Here is a 20,157-nt window from a genome sequence, read left to right as displayed (position 1 = left end):
CTTGGGCACCTCTGCTGACCTGCCTATGTTTTCCCCACCCAGGATGGGCCTGCTTCTGCCATTACCTCTCCATCAATGTACTTCTCCAGACAGATGGCACAGTCGGACGTGGAGCTGCTGCTGAGCGTGTCCAGGGCCCCACAGCTCCCCTCCCGGCGCCCCTTGCTCTTGGAGTTGAACTTTCTAGTTTCCATCTTCTCCAGAGCCTGCACGGCCAGTCTGTTCATGGAATTCTGCACGGCAGAATGTAGTCTGTGTGAGGGTCCGGTATGTATGAAAGTGGCAGTCACCCCAGGGACATGACACACGATTCACTGGGACAGGCAGACAATTCTCTATCACACCAGAACAGATTTCTGAGAAGTCGCTCAAGACTCAGACTGCCATAGCACATATTCTCCAGACACGTGTGGTGTCCACGACATCAACCTAGGCTTTTCCTAAGTGGCAAGACTAGCAGGGGTCTCTCTGATTTGAAGGCAGGGGTCTCCTCCAATTACTTGGACCTGCTGCCTCCTAACTCTGCCAGACCCTGAGTTATCAACCTGTTCCATGCCAAGGGTTCCTCCTCTTTCTGTTGAAGGAGGTGGTGACAGTAAATAGACAATGTGTAAGTGCTTAGCACCTGGCAAATAGGCTGTGCTCAAAAAACACAAGCCATCATCTTGTTGGAGGTGGTCACTCAACCCTCATGAGAACTTTGGTGATTCTCTTCTCTACAGATTGCCTTCCAGGATCCACCATCTCTCCCCTGAGACATGACCCTGCCATACATTTGGGGGTCCAGATCTCTGCTTATCCTCTCACCACCCTCCACCCCTGAGTTTCTCCTTCCTACAAGCACAAAGTGATGTGGTGGCTGCAGTGCTACAGCAGCTACTGTTAATCAAGCATCACCCAGAGAGCCTGGTATACTGTGTAGGTGCTCTGGAGCAGGGACTGAGACCCTGCACTTCTATCAGGCTTCCAGGTGCTGCTGTTGCTGCTGGACCACAGATTCTATCTGAGGACCAAGGCTGTAGGGCGCCACTTGATGCACTGGGACAGGCAAACACTTCTCAATCATGCCAGAATAGACTTCAGAGAAAGCACTCAAAACTCAGACTGCCACAGCACATATTCTAGACCTGTGGAGTGTTTATAATACTTACTAACATTGATTGACATAAACACTTCCTTTGGGACAGGCGTGGTGGCTTACGCCTGTAATCCCAGCATTTTGGGAGGTCGAGGCGGGCGGATCACATGAGGTTAGGGGTTTGAGACCAGCCTGGCCAACATGGTGAAACCCCGTCTCTACTAAAAATACAAAAATTAGCCGGGTGCCTGTAATTCCAGTTACTTGGGAGGCTGAGGCACGAGACTCAGTTGACCCCGGGAGGTAGAGGTTGCAGTGAGCCGATATCGTGCCATTGCACTCCAGCCTGGGTGACAGAGTGAGATCTTGTTTCAAAGAAATAAAAAAATAAAATAAACACTTCCTTCAAAACACCTGCTGGAGACATTCCCATGCTTAACCTTTGTAGGACTAGCCCTTTTAGAACAGAGAAGGCACTGGGCTGTAAGTTTTGATCTTTTTTTTTTTTTTTTTTTTTTGAGACAGGGTCTTACTGTGTTACCCAGGCTGGAATGCAGTGGTGCGATCATAGCTCATTGCAACCTCTGCCCTCCTGGCTCAAGTGATCCTCCCATCTCAGCCTCCCGAGCAGCTGGGACTACAGGTACATGCCACCATGCCCAGCTAATTTTTGTATTTTTGGTAGAGACGGGGTCTTCCCATGTTGACTAGGCTGGTCTTGAACTCGTGAGCTCAAGTGATCTGCCTGCCTCGGCCTCCCAAAGTGCTGGGATTACAAGCGTGAGCCATGGTGCCTGGCCTAGTTTGCTCTTATTTTTTTTCCATCTTTGCGGTTTCTAGGCCACTGGGAACAGGCTGCGGAGCTCAGAGTCCACAGCTGTGAGGCTCCATGTTGCACCATCAAAAAATAAGGTGACGAGAGTCCTGGTTTTCCCCAGTGTCAGGGCAAGAGGGGTTACTGCTCATAGGCTACACACAGAGGCACTACCTGACTGCGTCGCTGCTTCAGCTTGATTTTGACAAGGAGGATGAGGCAGACCAAGGAGACCACGACGAAGAAAGCCAGGAAAATCCCCATGTCAAAGTATTCAGTGGGTTGCTGGAACCGAACACAGACACAGTGAGTCACAGCCTCTCTCCAGCCTGGTAATCGACACATGGGCTATCTTGGCTTGGTCAGGATAAAGATGGGGTGACTGGGATGAGTTTCCTTTCAATTTGTAGGAAACTCCTGGGGTTCTGCTCACATGCACATGGTGTACTCCCTAGGCCCATGTAGTGCCTTCGGTGTGGCCCAGGGGGATGCCTGTGGCGATCTCAGCCAGGCCCCCCAAGAGCCAAGGGAACTCTGTTGGTAAAGCCTGGCTCCCCGTGGAATACTGCAAAGTTGGCTGTAACTGGTAAGAAAGGCCCTTCCAAATAAACACAAATAATCACATTTATAGGACAAAAGAGTGAGTGTCATGTTTTGAGGGAACAGTGATTACTAACTATATAATTAATGGTTTACAACAACTCAGAAAATTGTATGCTGCTTCCACAAATATCAGCTTCCACTACAATGAGTCATATTTACCAAAGCGCTTTTTTACCCCCCTTTAAAAAGAAGCCAGCAAGTCAGTTCAGCAAACTCCCTCTAGTTTTAGTTCTTACCTTTTCCTCACTGCCTCCTAAAACCTCGCAGCCACCTTATCTGGGATTTCCATTTGGCCAATGGGAATAGAGCTTTGCAAAGTGGAAGCTGCATGTATCCGGCTATGTTGTGCATAGGAAAGAATCATCCTACACTGTGAATGTCCCAATATTTGTGAGGAGGAAATAACACCAATATAGGGCACCAGCCCAAGGTTCCTGGAATTCTTCAGCTTGAGGTTTCAGCAGAAGAGGCTGGTTAAAAGTTAGTGGCCAGTAGTGTCTCTTCTACATACTTAAGAGATGCAGATGCTATTCATTAGCCATCGAACTCAATCCCAGTTGAAAGCTAACTTTTCCAGACTCAAATTAACTTGGGGAGTTTCAATAAGGTAATCTACTCTATAGGAAGAAGGAAATACAAGCCTTTTTTTCTAGTGTCTAAGTCAGATGGAAGAAGGAAGCCACGGGAAGCCAGGTGCTGGGTGCCCCATCCCTTCAACCCTCCTCAGTTTGCCTTTCAGAGGGAGATGGGATGGAAAAGAAAGGATGAGAGATCGCCAAGAGGGAATGCCAGGTGGAAGAGGCCAGAGACATCTTAGCACAAAAGTATCTATTTCTGGTAGGATTTTTCAAATTCACTATAAAGGAACACGAGTAAAATTTCACCCTGGCCTTGAGTCCAATAGCTGATCTAAGCCTGCAGGAACCTGGGGTATGCCAGCATTTTAGACAGAGATAGGAATGAAAGCCCAAGGGAAATAAAGGGGCAGGTAGTAGCAGACAAGGCCTGGAGCCTGTGCCAAATGGTGCGGAGGCTCACTCGAGGAGGGCGGTGCTGGATCCTTGCTCGAGCCACTTTCTGCTTGTTGACGATGTTCATCAGCTTAATGGCATCTGCACCCTTCACGTACACCACCGGCCTCTTGAGAGGGTCTTCAGAGCCCTGGTTCAGCTAAGGAAGAAGAGAGGGCTCTGGTTAAAAGGTGTGCTTACTTTAAGAAGCAGTAGAGAGAAAGAAAGGCTGCAGGGAAGGAACATTGAATACCTGTCTGGAATCCTCCAGCTCTTCCAACATTACAGCCTTGGAGCTCCCAGAAGAGCAAGGCTGAGAATGACGCTTGTTTTGGGATGGACTGGGCAAGCAGAAGGCCCAGAAAGGTCTTAGAAAATGCCCCCTGAGCCCGGTGCAGTGGCTTACACCTGTAATCCCAGCACTTTGGGAGGCCAAGGCAGATGGATCACAAGGTCAAGAGTTCAAGACCAGCCTGGCCAACATGGTGAAACCCCATCTCTGCTAAAAATACAAAAATTAGCCAGGTGTGGTGGCACGTGCCTATAATCCAAGATACTTGGGAGGCTGAGGCAGGAGAATCGCTTGAACCCGGGAGGTGGAGACTGCAGTGAGCTGAAATCACGCCACTGCACTCCAGCCTGGGCGACAGAGCAAGACTCCGTCTCAGGGGAAAAAAAGAGAAAATGCCCCCTGTGCCCCAATTCCCTGGCTCTTAACCTCGCCCAGTACACATCCCTTGGGAATTATGTCCAAACATGGACACCTAACTTCAGAAGATAAGAGCAAACGTCCTGAGATGAGGGTGACATGACCGGGACAAGCCAAGCTCACTAAAGGAAGTGCCTTTCTCAGGGAGGCTGCAGTGTTGGCATGGCCTGAGGAGCTTACCTGGTCAATAGCTTCTGGGTTTTCAGACACATCAAAGATGACTGCAGTAGCTCCCCGTTGTACTGCTCGCTTGGCCTGCCAGAGTAAAAAAATACAGCAGGTTGGCCCTCTGGTCCTCTTACCTTTTCAAAGCTGGCCTTGGCAATCAGGCCTGTAATCAAATGCAGAATCTGACAGTTACCAACTTATGTGACTTCAGGGACGTTACCTCACTTTCCTAATCCTCAATTTTCCCATCTATAAAGAAGGGAACTGATGACTAGAGTTAACAATAATTTATAGTTTCAAATAGCTAGGAGGAGGACATTCCCAACACAAAGAAGTGATAAATGTTTGAGATAATGGATATGCTAATTACCCTGATCTGATCACTATACCTTATATGTATTGAAATATTGCTATGTACCCCACGAATATGTACAATTATTATCTGTCAATTAAAAAAAATTTTTTTTAAAGAGGACAATTTCACCTACCTTGTATGGTAATCGTGAGGTCAGATGACTTATAATGGAGAAAATACATAATTGATAACTTAACAAACTTTTGTCTTCCTATCCAGCCCAAATACTGAAAACAACCTAAACATCAACAACCTGCCCAGTCAGTACAGAGGTATTGGTTTCAGTATTTCCTGTTTCAGAGCCACTGGCAACCAAAGCAAATGCCTTTGGTCCATCTCATGCGGTTCCTTTTTCCTTCCCATGTCACCCAGTTACAAGAATATATTGAGTATTTCTGAATGAGTCTCAAAATGGTTAATTTTAATAAGTGACACAAGCTGAAGACCTCTGGAGACACTGTCAGTGGTGGGAGCTGTGAAAAATAATTGTAAATGGGGTTTTGAAGCAGTTGGCTGCCAGACCTGGCTACACATCAAAAGCCACTTGGGAAGTTTGTAAAGCAGATTTCCTGGCTCAAACCACAGAGACTGATTGAGCAGGGCTGGAGTCAGGCCCAGGAAACTGAGTTGTGTATGCCTTCTGGGGGATTCAGATGATTTAACTACTTGGGGGAACTACTGATCAGAGGGATGAGATTAGAATGTTTTAGGAACAAATGAGAAGCGACGCGATTCTTTTTGGGGGATGTGGGGGAAGGATTCCTTTCCATCCCAAAGAACCTTCTAATTCCATGTCCAGCTAAGGGGACAGCAAGGTAGAAGCTGTGGAAAAACAAGACTTAAGCTATAGCCTGGCTGGAGTTTGAGACCAGTCTAGGCAACATAGCAAGACCCCATATCTAAAATATAACAGAAAAATTAGCTGGGTATGGCAGGACATGCCTGTAGTCTCAGCTACTTGGGAGGCTGAGGTAGGAGGTTTGATTGAGCCCAAGAGGTAGAGGTTGGTTGTGATTGTACCACTTCATTCTAGCCTGAGTGACAGAGCAAGACCCTGTCTCCACAAAATACATACATACATACATACATACATGCGTGTCCTGGCTTTTAGGAGCCTGAATCTTGTTAGGGAAGTAAGACACTTCTAATGTGTGTATGTATAGAAGGCAAAACCAGCCTTCTATAAGATGGGCAAATGATGGCTAGTGCTTAGAGATCAATAGAGTTACTATGGGCCACAGTGCCTGAGAAAGAATAAAATTGAAATTCCTTTGCATAGGAATAATCACTCTACATTGATGTGGCGTGAGAAAGCAACGTTGCCCAGAACACGGCTAGACCAATAGCTCCACTGGCCCACTAGAGGGCAGTCTCACCCTACAGCTTTTACAACAAACCAATTCCTTGTATTTAGCACCAAACAGTACCAAAAACAACTTCAGTAAAATCTTGAGTATACTGCAAGTTCCTTGGCAGTTTAAGAAGTTCTGGCACCCTGGACAATCTGTCCTGGTCTTGCAGGGGACCTTTTCTTTTTGAATGGAGATTCAATGCATTGAAAGTCTCTGCCGATTGTCCACCACACCCTGTTTCATCACCAGATTGCTAGGCTAGGAGTCAGGAATGAATCCTGGGAGCTATTCCTGCCTCTGCCACTGGCATGCTGCTAACAGTGGACAAGTCACTCAATCGCTTTCAGCTTCAGCCTCAGTTTCCCCATCTGTTAAAAAAAAAAGGCGGTGGGAGATGGCTGCGCACGGTGGCTTATGCCTGTAATCCCAGCACTCTGAGAAGCTTAGGTGGGTGGATCGCCTGAGGTCAGGAGTTCCAGACCAGCCTGGCCAACATGGTGAAAGCCTGTCTCTACTAAAAATGCAAAAAATCAGCTGGATGTGGTGGCATGTGCTTGTACTCCCAGCTACTCGGGAGGCTGAGGCAGGAGAATCGCTTGAGCCTGGGAGGCAGAGGTTGCAGTGAGCCGAGATCGCACCATGGCACTCCAGCCTGGGCGACAGAGTGAGTGAGACTCTGTCTCAAAAAAAAAAGGGGGGAGGGGGTGTGGGGAGGCCGCCTATGTTATTATGACTAGGGTCCCTTCTAAAGTCCCAGCCTTGGCCACTCAAATGAGAAGCAGCAGGCTATCAGAGCAACTCAGAACTGCACTGGCCCTGTCACCCTCCTCCAGGAAGAGAGAATGCTGATGACACAGCTGAGAAAGTGTGAGGCCAGGGTGGCATCACTTTCCTCCACCATAGAGCTATCTATCTTTCTGTCTATCAGAGATGGGCTTTCACTCTGTCACCTGGGCTGGAGTGGTGCAATCACAGCTCACTGCAGCCTCGAACTCCTGGGCTCGAATGATCCTCCCGCCTCAGCCTCCTGCGTAGCTGGGACTGCAGGTGCATGCTACCATGCCAGGCTAATTTTTTATTTATTTATTTATTTTTTTGGTAGAGACAAGGTCTCACTATGTTGCCCAGGTTGGTCTTGAGCTCCTGGGCTCAAGTGATCCTCCCATTCCAGCCTCCCAAAGTGCTGAGATTACAGGCATAAGCCACCATGCTGGCTATCCATAGATCTCTTTAGGGACACAGACTCCTCTGCCAGAGGCCAACAGCTTATGGATGCCAGAGTTAATATAATTGTAAGTAGATGCTGGTGTTTTCCGCTTAGGTGGTATCCTAGGCTTTTTCATAAATTCCTTCTCCAGACATAGAAGGGCCCTGAGGAAAAGCACTAAAAATGAGGAAATAAACAGGCCCTCTCATTCCTTTATTTGGCTTTCATTCCACCATCAAGCACATCAAACAGCACCCTCGGGGAATGTGCAATTCAGATAAGTCCAGATCAGGAGCGCGGTACCTGTGTGCTTTGATGCAGGTGCACCTGGAGAGTCTAATGGCCTCAGGATGAAAGGCTACAGGATCTGGGGTAGGGAATGCCTTCCCAGGAGAGACATGCCTCAGGGAAGCCATTTAGCCATGTGGCCTTCTTAAAGTTCAGGCTTCCCTGCTCCGCCCGGAACGTGGAGGTCTCAAGGACTCAGAGGTTCCGGATGAAGCACGATCATTTGAGAGACACAAAAGACGTTTTTCACAAAATCTAGGACATGGTGATATGTTTCCTGGTTTTTACAGTGAAGACGGCAGGTCAGTAATAAGGCAGCTGGTTGCAGTTGCATGGGCCGGTAATCCCAGCTACTCGGGAGGCTAAGGCGGGAGTATCACTTGAGCCCAGGGATTTGAATTTGTCTCTCTCTCTCTCTCTCTCTCTCTCTATATGGTGCTTAAATTCCATTTACAGCTTGACTTCCAATACAACCAGGCAAAGGTACGGGATCTAAGGACACATCTTGTTTGAGAAAAATGCTTCATTCGCACAGGTCATCTACTTTTAAAATTATATTTAATGTAAACTACTATTAAAATCAGCTTGTATTTCCTGCACACACCAGGACTGGACAGGAGGGGAGCCATGCTAAGATCCTATAGGGAACTTGCCTGTCAGAAGCCAGCTTAGGATTTAAAAGAGGCCATGAATAACCCATATTTAGAAAAAGACACTTTTATTATACTGTTCTGAAAGGAAATTAAAAAAATACAGGCCAGGTGCAGTGGCTCATGCCTGTAATCTCAGCACTTTTGGAGGCTGAGGCAGAGGATTGCTTGAAGCCAGGAGTTCAAGACTAGCCTGGGCAATATAGCGAGACCATCTCCACAAAAAAGTTAAAAACTAGCCAGGCATGGTGGCGTTCACCTGTAGTCCCAGCTCCTTGGGAGGCTGAGGTAGACTGCTTGAGCCCAGGAGGTTGAAGCTGTAGTGAGCCATGATTGTGCCACTGCACTCCAGCCTGGGCGACAGGGCGAGACCCTGTCTTAAAAAAAACAAAAACAGAACATTACTTGGTCATTCTTTGCCCCTTGCCCATATTTTCAGTTTAAAAATTGACGAGGCATATTCCTTGAACCAATCACTCTCATAGATCATTCACCATTTTAATTACTCAAGTGTAGACCAGAATATTATTTCAAAACAAACCTAGACCATAGGAGTCCACACTCTTGTGGCCACCAGAAATCCTATCTTTAGGATCTTTAAGTCACATACTTAACATCCAAAACTCTGAAGCTGGGGCCCTTTCAAAGAAAGGATGGGAAAGATGCAGCCTGGTGGATATGGTTGGATGAAAGTCACTGGTAAACTGGGCTGTAGCTGCAAAGGGCCGTTATCCCTAAACTGTGCACAGCCTGGAGTGCAAGATTAAGAGAAGGGTGTGACTGCAGAACACAGGTGGGAAGTTTTGGCAAGGCCTCCCAGAAGCAGCCAAAGGCCTTGTCTTGCTGCCCTCTATGTGCCCTTCCCCTCATCCCCACCCACAAGGGTTATCTTCACATCCTTCATCACCTTCGCTACTTCCATCCTTGCTCAGGCCAGGGCAGGTTGGCACCAGCCAGCAGGTGACCGGAAACCCAGTGCAGAGTGCTGAATGAAAGATTGTCACGGTCCTTTATTTACCTTCCCAGGGCTGCTGGACCCAAGTCTAGACAATGTCTGTAGCCATTGAGACAAGCAGCAAAAGAGCAAACACTTGCGCCCTTAAAATACATTTGCAAAGTACAAAATTCCAGCCTCTAGAAGACAGGGCCCTACTGTGGTTGGCACTTACCACTCCTATGGTTATTCAATAAATGTTTATTATAAATGAAAGCAAGCCTGCCTGGTACCATACTCGGGTTACTACTGGTAAAAAGAAAGTGCTCCCTGACTGTGAATGTGATGTGGTTTTCTTTCATAAGGAAGTGCTTTTACTAGTAAGATTGAGTCTAGAATGTTCCAGTGTAAGTGTACCAATTATGATGAGAATTGTCCCATCACCACTTTGTGGGTGGGAAAACGTGAAGCCTAGAGCCCGCCACTTACCAGGAATTCCACTCAGGAATGGATCTGGCATTCTCCCCAGTGTGTGTAGTTATACCCAGACTTGGTTTGGGGTTTGGACCTACCCCCATCCCTATTCCCTGGAGTCTCTGGGGCAGGGATTCCACTTTCACCTGTTTACCTGTTCCTCTGTCAAGCTCTTGGATGTGGTATCCCTAGTGCCTACCCTTTATTGCAGGAAAACTTTGACAGAATACAGTCTTAATAGGAAATAACCCAAAAGATGACTAAAAATCTCATTTGTCCCACATTCCTGACCATAAGCTAACCACGGAAGTTGGACTGTTAGTGCTAATATGAAGACATGTCTTCAACCTCTTACAGGAAGTTGTAGACATATGGGGGCCCCAAACAGACTTTTTTGCCTCTAGTGAATACAATTTTGCCTTCTGGCTTTTTTTCTTTATCATAAGCTTCTAAGTTATTAAAAATTCTTTGTAAATATTTTAAATGGCTGTGATTTTTTTTTTCCTACATGCTACACATGTATTTCTGATATTTGGGTTGTTCCAGTTTTTAAAATTATAATTAATACTACATTGAATAAATATTGGTTTTCATTTCTAGTTTCCAGAGGACATAGGTGGGCCCTGTGCCAAAGAATATAAAGATTATGAAGAATCTCAACAAAATCCACATCAAATTTTAATGCCCCTCTTATATACCCACCCAACTCTTATTTACCTGCATAAATGACAAGATAGATAGACTGGCACAGACAATACAGGCAAATTTGTCAACAGATTTAATTTCTGGGTTAGGTGGCCTGTTGATGAGCTGGGTAGAAGGGAGAAAGAAGTGAGTTTGAGAGTAACTCTCTAGATGATGATACTTCACATGCGGAAAGACACTTTAGAGTCAACTATAATGAGTTGATCATATTAATACTAATATTACTAATCCTTCAAGGTCAAGTTCCTGTGTAACTTTTTCCATAAAACTAATGGTGCTTCTCCTTAGCCAAAGGACAGATAAGATACCTCTCTCTGAGCTCTAATATCTTAGGGTTTCTCTTATGTTGTTTACCACTTCTGTAATACATTTTCCCTGAAAATACGATCATCTTCAGAGTTTTTGCTATTTATAAGGGTAATATGTGTATGACGTGAACAATTTAAAATAACTCAGAAATTGAAAGCAAAAAATAACTCATCTGTTACCCCCTATATCCCAGCATTTTAACATAATGGTGTGGTTTATATCCTCCATTGTTTTTTTAACCCATATATTGGCAAGAATAAAATGCATATGTGTTACAGACACACACCCACCAAAATGTAGTTAAAAATATGCTGGATGAGTACCTATAATCCCAGCTACTTGGGAGGCTGAGGAGGGAGGATCACTCGAGCCCAGGAGCTTGAGGCCAGCCTGGGCACCATAGACCCCAGCTGTCAAAAATTTTTTAAGGCCGGGCGCAGTGGCTCACGCCTGTAATCCTAGCACTTTGGGAGGCCGAGGCGGGTGGATTGCCTTAGTTCAGGAGTTCGAGAGCAGCCTCGATAACACGGTGAAACCCTGCCTCTAATAAAATACAAAAAAAAAATTAGCTGGGCATGGCGGTGTGCACCTGTAGTCCCAGCTACTCAGGAGGCTGAGGCAGGAGAATTGCTTGAACCTGGGAGGCGGAGGTTGCAGTGAGCCGAGATCGTGCCACTGCACTCCAGCCTGGGCGACAGAGCGAGACTCCGTCTCAAAAAAAAAAAAAAAAAATTTAAATAAATACACTGGACATATTGGACATACACTGTTCTGTACTCTACTTCCCCCTTAACTCAACGATTTACTCAACAATATTTATATGCATTGATGTGGAAAAATATTCATTCTTCTTACCAGCTACACATATCATTCCATTGTATGGTTATTCAGAGCTCCTTTAATGACCATCTCCATGAGAGGCACGTAGCAGATTTCTACATTTTCTCTGTTATAAACAGTGCTGTATTCATATCCTTGTACTCATATTCTGGAGGCGTCTGTCCTTAAAATAGCCATGAGTGGTTCTGCTGAGTCAAAGGGTATAGATGTCCTATACATAAAGGCCTTGCTTGGGTGCCAGGCATACCCTTGGAGATTAACAGAAACTCCCAGGAGCCAGGAGGTAGACCTTACTGACCACACTGGTATGCCCCATAAAGCCTAATATGGCTGGGCGCGTTGGCTCACGCCCGTAATCCCAGCAGTTTGGGAGGCTGAGGTGGGAGGATCGCTTGAGGCCAGGAGTTTGAGACCAGCCTGGCCAATACAGCAAGACTCCGTGTGTCTATTTAAAAAAAAAAAAAAAAAAAAAAAAAGCCTAACAAAGCAGACTGCCCTGGGCATGGTTCATAGTCAAATTCTATTTGCATTAACCATGTATTAATTTAGTTGTTCCACGGTAGTTATTAACTGGTTACTATGTGTTCTAGACCCTGGGGACTCATACAGCAGCCAGCAGCAAGCATGGTCACAGACCCCTGTCCTCACCAAGCACACATCCTGCCCGTGGTGCTGGTAGATCCCTCTCTGAAGAGTCCAGGAGAGTCATAAGGAAGAGCATGTACATTTAGCTCCAAGGGCAAATGGGTAAGAAATTAAGAACATGGCTTCACTTGCCTCGTATCTCTTTAGTAGCCTTTCCCAAAGTGCATCTAAGGGAATCATTTTCCTGGTCGGTGTCCTTTGAGAAATGTTGCATATTCCAGAGCTATCCCTGACATATACATCATTAACATGCTAGAGGCTCCTATTCTACCCAGCATCCCAAACATTTTGGACACAAAGCCTGTTTGCAGCAACTCCTGTTAACACTCTCCCTTCCATGGAGCAGGCTTTAGGACTCTGCTCCATGGCTCATGGTATGTCAAGGTGAGAGGAGTATCATCCCCTTAACCCATTCCCCCTCACTCTAACTCACAGGTGGAAGGCTGAAGGATGTGACAGAAGACTTACATTTTGATCTGGAAACCAATTACTAAAGGGCACCCATAATTTAAATGAGATGGTTATCAGTATGGAAACATTCGAGTATACAGTTCATTTGACAACTACTGAAGAGGGCCAACTGTGTGCCAGGCATCCCAAGGAAGACACAAGCCAGGACCTTCTGGAACTGTCTGTCATAACACACTTGCTGCTGTCCTGGGTGAAGAGACCTTGCTTAGCAAGCAGCAGCATGAAGACATTGAGGTCTCTTCCCTTCTTATCCAAGTGAGTGTTCCCTTGGGGCTCTTCTCTGACAGACTTACATATAAGTAGTGTGACCGAAAGGCGCAGTAACCATGCTCATGGAGAATCCGAAATGGCTCCAGAGTCCCAGGGCTTGGTTCTCAGGACTTGGCATCAGCATTCTGCTTTATTTTGGGTCCCCAAGTTACTTCTGCAGCTATTCGCAGAGCACAGCACACTGTCCCGGACATTTCTGGGTCATTTCTTGCTCAGGTAGAATGTAGGGGCAAGGGGTCTTGCCGTGGGCCTGCTCTTCATACAATCCTTACTTCCCTAAAACCTGGGCTCCCTCCTCAAGGAGGTACCCCATCTCCCCCATTCCTCCACCCACGGGGCAAAGTCAAAACTGCAGCCCTTTGCCTTTTCACCTACGCCCAATGGCTTACCAAATTTTGCTGATTCTGGCTTCCAAATCCATCCATCGTTTTTTCATCCCCACTGCTGCCACCCTGGCCAGGACATCAGATTTCTCACGAGTCCCAACAACATTCTCTTCTGGGGGCTCCTGAGCCCAGCCCACCTTGCACGCCCCTGCCCCCTCCCCAACACGGTCTCCATGCAGTAGCAGAGGGACCATTCTCAATCATGGATCTGACCTGCACCACCCTTCTCCAATGACTGTGCTGCTCTTAGGGCAAGATGAGACCTCCTCCTGCTTATTGTTTCTGAACACAACACTCAAACTCCTAAGTTGAACTAGATTTAGCCTTTTTTTTTTTTTTTTTTCTTTTGAGATGGAGTTTCACTCTGTTGCCCATGCTGGAGTGCAATGGCACGATCTTAGCTCACTGCAGCCTCCACCTCCTGGGTTTAAGCGATTATCCTGCCTCAGCCTCCCGAGTAGTTGGGATTACAGGTGTACACCATCATGCCCGGCTAATTTTTTCTATTTTTAGTAGAGACAGGGTTTCGCCATGTTGGCCAGGCTGGTCTCGAACTCCTGGCCTCAGGTGATCCACCCTCCTTGGCCTCCCAAAGTGCTGGGATTACAGGCCTGAGCCACCACACCCGGCCTAGACTGAGCTTCTTTTAGTTCTCTTCAAAATCCCAAACTCCATGGTGGCCACATTTGAGGTAACAGGAGACCAACAATGAGGAGCACATTACCCACCCCCCACAGGGTTCATCTTTACTGCTTCTCTCTTTCTGTTCAGGTAGTATTCCCTCAGGCTGTGGTGCCCAGTGGCCTTATGCTGTGCTCCGCCACTGTGGCACTTATGACGTCACACTGTCATTGTTTACTTAAAATGCCTCCTTCACTAAAGGGCAGCCAGTGTGTCAGACTTCTTTCCTGCTGAATTCCCAGAACCCGGCAAAAGGCCTGGCACAGGGTAAATGGCCAAGAAATGTTTGTTGATTAACCTAAAAGATCAGCTTTTGCCCTAGGGGTTAGCATCAAACACCATGGGCCCTGCTACTGAAAGCACTGATTGCAGCTCACTCTAGGCCACCTATCTCCTCCCTTTGACTTTTGAGAAAGCTCTGTTCTCTACCAAATCTTCTTGGAACATAATATTCTTCGCACTTTAAGATTCTCAGGATTCGGTTTCTTATTACTGGTGCCATCTTCTGCTGTTGCATTTCCTGACAGCCTTTTCACTGGTTGTCAGTTCGAAAGCAGGCATTGTGCCTCCTCTGGCCAACCTTGACCCCAGGCACTAAAAGTGGCTTGGCCTTGTTGTGGATCTGTATCAGGCCCCAGCCCCTGCATGTGCTCATCTCTGGATATCAAAGCTCTCTGAAAACAAGCCCAACCACTTGCAGTGTTTGTTCCTTCCATTCTGCAGGAATGGGAGCCTCCCTTAGTACCTTTACCAAAAGAAAGCTGGCCAGATGACTACCCTTGGCCATGTCCACAAGGGCAGGCTGTATGTGAATTTTTACAGCCTCCTCCCATTATCACTAGGGGGCCTTGACTTTCCTCCAGCCTAAAAGACTGATGGAGTTCATCCTGCAACCTGCAGAGAAATATGGCCACACCACACAGCGGCCCAACCCCAGGAAAGTGCAGGTTTGGCCGCTTTCCCCACCTGGTACAAAGCTCTGGCGCCTTGGCTCTCTGGGTGAACTGGTGGCAAATTCTACCACAGCTTCAAAATCCCCAACTCAATGGTGCCCTAATTTGGGGTAACAAGAGACCTAAGCATAGGCTTGAAGGCTTGAGAGACACAGCCATCTAAAGCCGGAGCCTGGAACACGTCACTGCTGAAATGCAGGGCGGCAGGAACCAGCCCTGTTTCTGTTGCCGCCACCAGGCCTGCTCCTGTGGTCAGGGAGGAGAAAAGGGCGGTTAACACGATGGAGAGCACCCAGCCGGTCCTAGGGACTGGCCACGCCTGACGCCCACAGGTCCCTCTTGGCGGGTCCTACCCCAGTCCAGAGAGCCCAGGCTCTTTGAATACTGTTATGCCCCTCCCTCTGGAGGCCACTAAGTAGATTTTAAATCCTTACTCCTCACTTTTTCCTTTCCTCCTCCTCGAGTTCTTCACTTAGTAGTGACCACCCAGGCACTAGGCTCTTGAACATTCTGGTCAGCTGCTGTTCTCTGAAGCATGAGTCACTGCATGACACAGGACATTCTCGCTGGGCAAGGGGGCTCCCAAGGCCTGCCTCACCAAGGGCCCTGTTTTCCGACAGAAACTTTTCATTCCATAGGAAATGAGGTCACACACCAGAGCACATGGGTAACCGGTGAGAAAATTCTGGTGCCAGGAAGGGGGGTGGTGGTAGTAGAAGAGGGGAGGCAAACCAGACCCTAACACTCACGAACCAGCAGGGGGAATCACCTGTGGCTCTTGGGTAATTTGTATTAGGGTGGGGATGAGGAGGGTGGAGGAAGGGGACGCACACAGCTTTAAAAAAAATACCTGGTTTCTTTAAAAGTATATACAACATACATGATTTTGCTAAGCCAAACTTGCAGGGCATTTGGCTAGCTTACTTTCAAGACTTGGAGCCCCTTAATCTACGGCCTACAGGAGACCAACACACAGGATGTAAAGAGGGGCAGGGGCAGGGGCGAGGGCGAGGGCGAGAGGCCAGGGCGGCCAGGCGGGCTTCACTGCTTGGGGGGTTGGGAGGTGAGGGTGGGTGGCGCAGTGCTGCCAGCTCCACCCGCCGGCTCCTCGCTCCAGGGCTTGGCTGCAGCCCGGCCTGACCTTCCAGGTTTCCCTGGCAGGAGATCAAAGCGCTGAAGCCACAAACACAGCTCAGAACTCCGAGGCCCTGCGGCCAACATCCCCCCTCCCGCGGCTCCTCCCCGCGCCAGGAGCCCTCCTCCTCCCCACTCCCACCCCTCGTGCACCGCCCTGCAGGGTCCCTCCTTCCCTCCACCCGCCCTGCTTCTCTATGTTCCCCCCACCCCCGAACCCCCAATCCAGCGGGCCGGGACTTTCGGGGCGGGCTGCCATCCGGCCTTCTCCGACCCGGGAAAGTGCCCTCCTCGCCACCGGCCGCGCCCCTCCCCACCGGGAGAAGATATTTCTCGCCATAATTAAAGTCATTAAGCCTCCAAAGTCTCCCGTCGGCTGCAGGTTCTGAGTTCCGGAACCAAGATGATGCATTTTAAGTCCTAGTTAAGATTATGCTGATCTATTTAGGAGACATGTAGCAGCGAGAATTCAGCGGTTAAGTTAGTGGTTAAGGCTGCCTAAGTTTAAATAGTGTTACTTATTCTCAAAACATGTAGCAGCCCCACTTAATTTCTCCTAATTAAAGGTACCCGACTGAAGAGGCTGGAGTCCGCGGCCGGGTCGCGGCGCCATTGCACAGGTTGGTACCCTTTTCACAATCAGAAACTAGTGGGTGTCAAACGGAAATGCATTTCCCTAGATCTTAATCTTAAACATAGACGTTTAGACCAGTTCCAAGAAACACAATGATCCTCTTTGTTTTAACACCTGACAAGGAGCACCAAAAACCCAGGAAAGCCTGTCCACACCCTCCTGTTCCATCGATACTGTGGGGTGAAAGATGTTATGGAAAAAACTGCAGTTGGGTTGTTTCATTACCTGCCTATGCCTGGAAGATAAGCTTTTGGAAGAAGCTGGAAGCCGTTATCTTGGTTGAGTTTCCAGAAGTCCCACTTCAGGCCAAATCTTATATAGTCAGCAACCAAAAACTTCAAAAAGGACCACCCCCCTTCAATGCATATGGCAACTAATTAATATAAACAAGTGTTAATTAGGTGGCAGCATCAGGCTTAACGAGGAACAACAGTGCCTGCAAAGTCTGGACACCCTACAGCCTCTCTGGAGGATGAGAGGCAGTGGGCAGGCGCTCTCTGAAGGCTGAGTTCCTCACAGGGGCAGCTGTGCTTCTCAACCTTCGCTCACGGAGGAGGCAACTGGGGAGATTAAAAAAAACAAAAATAAAAACAAAAAAACTCGTGCCCAGGACCTACCCCTAGAGATGATTTGATCTATGTAGATAAAACCCCAGCAGCAATATTTTTTTTTAGAAGTTTCGCAGTTATTTTAAAATTCAGATAGGGCAGAGAACCACTGATCTAACCTAAAATTGCACACGGCCTCTGGCATGACTGTCCAATGCATCTTCTGGAGCTCCTCTCCTGATTCAGTTGGACTGGTGTAGACCCAGAGGCCATCTAACCAGCATGCACTGGGAATACTTACAATGAGGCAAAGGAAGGTGTTAGAAAATTGCTGAATCAGGTGGTAAACTCATTGAGAAGGCAGAAGATTATTTTGATTACATGATTTTCTTATTTTTATGAAGAGAAAGGTAATTTGGATGAAAGCATTTTTGCTTGCTTCTAACATTCGTGGGACAGGGGACAAGGGCTAACAAACTAGTAAATAAAATAGATCTTACTCTTCTATCTTGACATATGTACCTTCATAAGAACTTGAAACAAAGGTTCCAGGTGAGCTTTCTAACTCCTTGGAGCTCCTTGCCAGAGCATGTCAGTGTGGAAACAGCTGACCCCTGGTCCACCCTGCACTTTGAGGGGGTTGTACACAGGCAGGTGAACACCCTAGGCTCTGAGGCCAAGCTGTGTCTACATCCTTGGGAAGAGGGGCATGCTGCCAGTGCACTGTGCCTCCAGGAGGATGGTCCTAGAAGAGAGGTCTGTAAGGGCTGGAAACCAACACAAGGTCATCTTAGGGGAGTTTAGGGATGCTGGGAATGGTTTGGATGGGGGCTTCCCCTTGGACTCCTCACCCTGTGACCAGAAGGTTTAAAAGAGGGGCCTTAAAGCACGGCCCCCCTGCTTGGTCATAGAGTGGTACCGAGACTCCAAGAGGGAAAGTAAGGAAAGTACCTATTAATGCTCCAGGCAAGGCACTGAGTGCTTTCAAATGGTACTCAATCTGCAGAGCAACTCTGCAAGGGAGGTGGTGTTGATCCCCATTTTACAGCTGGAGGCTCAAAGGTTACATAACTTGCCCATGGATACTCAGTCACAAAGTGGAGAGCTGACATTTGACCTAAGCCTTTCTCCACAATCCCAGGCCAGAGAAATACTCATGTTGTCCCAGGGGGTTCTAAAATCAAGTGTAATGGAGATACGTGCACATATATCAATGTGAATGCTGAATCTCCAAATATTCCATTAATAGCTTATGTAAGTATTATATTTCCTGGTAACACAAGGAAATTCCAGATAGCTCTTATCCTAACCCACTTGGTCTCCCTTCTCTTGAAATTTCCCTTTACAAATATCATGCAGCTCATGTAGTCAACATAAGGAGTGATTTTTTTCTCCCCTTGCTGCCTATCACACTCATCGCATCACATCTGGCCCTCCCTGAGAGGTGGCAGGGTGGAACATTTTCCTACTGTTGTACAGGGTTACCTGCTTAAAAACTCAGGTCTATTTAGTCAAAGACTATTTCATCCAAAGGCGTTATATTCATTGCCATTGTAGCCAATGCAAGTTCACAAACACTACAACTTTCATCCTTTATTCTTAAGGATCTAAGTTGCTTCAAAATGGTCCCCTGTGTACCCTATGATATTGACTCCTTTTATGTGATTTTGTAGTAGCAGAGTTTAAGAAAAGTTTCATTATCTCTTCACCTTAAACCAAAATCATTTATAACAGCTACAGAATCAAATCCCTTTCTCTAGAGAAGGGCAGTTTCATGGCCCCCCTCAGCCATGTTATTCTTATCTGGGTGCAGTCAGTTTGATGACACCCTACCAAAGCCAGGCTGGCCAACCCAGGCTCTTTTTAGCACTGCCATAGTGGAAAAGCAGGAAGAAAAGGGGATACCTCACACTGCTTGGACTGAAATCCTAGCTCACCTTCCCAGCTCTGTGACTGTGAGCATGTGATGAATTTTCTGTTTTATTTCATCTGCACAATGGGGATGACACTGAATCTATCTCCTGAAGGCTTCTGGAAGTTGACATGACCATGTTACACTTCGTATACACGCAGGGACATCCCAGTTTAGGCCAAGAAATGATGACACAGCATGAGTCTGGCAGAGGGTGGTCAGTGGCTGTCAGCCCAGTGGTATGTCGGAATGCCTGGGGGAGCTTATTAAATAATAGAGGGGGCCAGGCACGGTGGCTCACGCCTGTAATCCCAGAACTTTGGGAGGCCGTGGCGGGCGGATCACCTGAGGTCAGGAGTTCGAGACCAGCCTGGCCAACATGGTGAAACCCCGTCTCTACTAAAAATACAAAAATTAGCTGGGCATGGTGGCAGGCACCTGTAATCCCAACTACTCGGGAGGCTGAGGCAGGAGAATCGCTTGAACCTGGGAGGCGGAGGTTGCAGTGAGCCAAGATCGTGCAATTGCACTCCAGCCTGGGGGACAAGAGTGAGACTTCATCTCAAAAATAAATAGATAGATAGATAGATAGATAGATAGATAGATAGATAGATAGATAAAATTAAATAAAAAATAGAGGGGTAGACTCCTCCCTGGAGACTGACTGATGGGAACCGGGCTGGAGGTAGATTTAGCCTTTGTAGGTTTGAAAGCTCCTTAGGCCAACTCTTAGGTGCAGCCAAGATGCATAACCACAGACCAAGATGCTAAGGAGGTAAGAGAGGGAGAGATGGTGAGCTGGGAATGTGCTTCTTAACCTAACTCATCAAGCCCTTGTTCTTTCCCTCCTAGAATGGCCCAACTGCTTTCTCAGCTACATTTCTGGTTTTCAAGAAACCCACTTATGCTACTCTTCCTCAGACTTAAGGAAAGCACTTGTTAAAGAGAAAATATGTCTTTGAGGCAATAAACAATTGAGCTTTTTGTGATGTCTGGGGAAAGATACCCCCAAAGCAGAAGTCTGGGT

The 20,157-nt window shown here is 47.3% G+C and overlaps 1 protein-coding gene across 6 annotated transcripts in view; it reads right to left on the bottom strand.

Annotated features, from left to right (window-relative positions):
* The window catches only part of ZNRF3 (zinc and ring finger 3), a 263,907-nt gene that overhangs the window by 10,644 nt on the left and 233,106 nt on the right, over positions 1-20,157 (bottom strand). For all 6 annotated transcript variants that reach the window (XM_054468974.2, XM_054468972.2, XM_063663051.1 and 3 more), the window contains 4 exons: positions 4,395-4,469; positions 3,534-3,665; positions 2,067-2,177; positions 66-233 (listed from right to left, as the gene is read on the bottom strand). In XM_054468974.2, coding sequence (XP_054324949.1) covers positions 66-233; positions 2,067-2,177; positions 3,534-3,665; positions 4,395-4,469 — 486 coding nt within the window. The remainder of the gene's footprint in view (positions 1-65; positions 234-2,066; positions 2,178-3,533; positions 3,666-4,394; positions 4,470-20,157) is intronic.

The sequence above is a fragment of the Pongo pygmaeus genome, chromosome 23, assembly GCF_028885625.2.
Source record: "Pongo pygmaeus isolate AG05252 chromosome 23, NHGRI_mPonPyg2-v2.0_pri, whole genome shotgun sequence".
In the NCBI taxonomy this organism is placed as follows: Eukaryota; Metazoa; Chordata; class Mammalia; order Primates; family Hominidae; genus Pongo; species Pongo pygmaeus.
The sequence above is the reverse complement of the archived record's forward strand: the minus strand, read 5'-3'. Positions and strand labels throughout refer to the sequence as shown.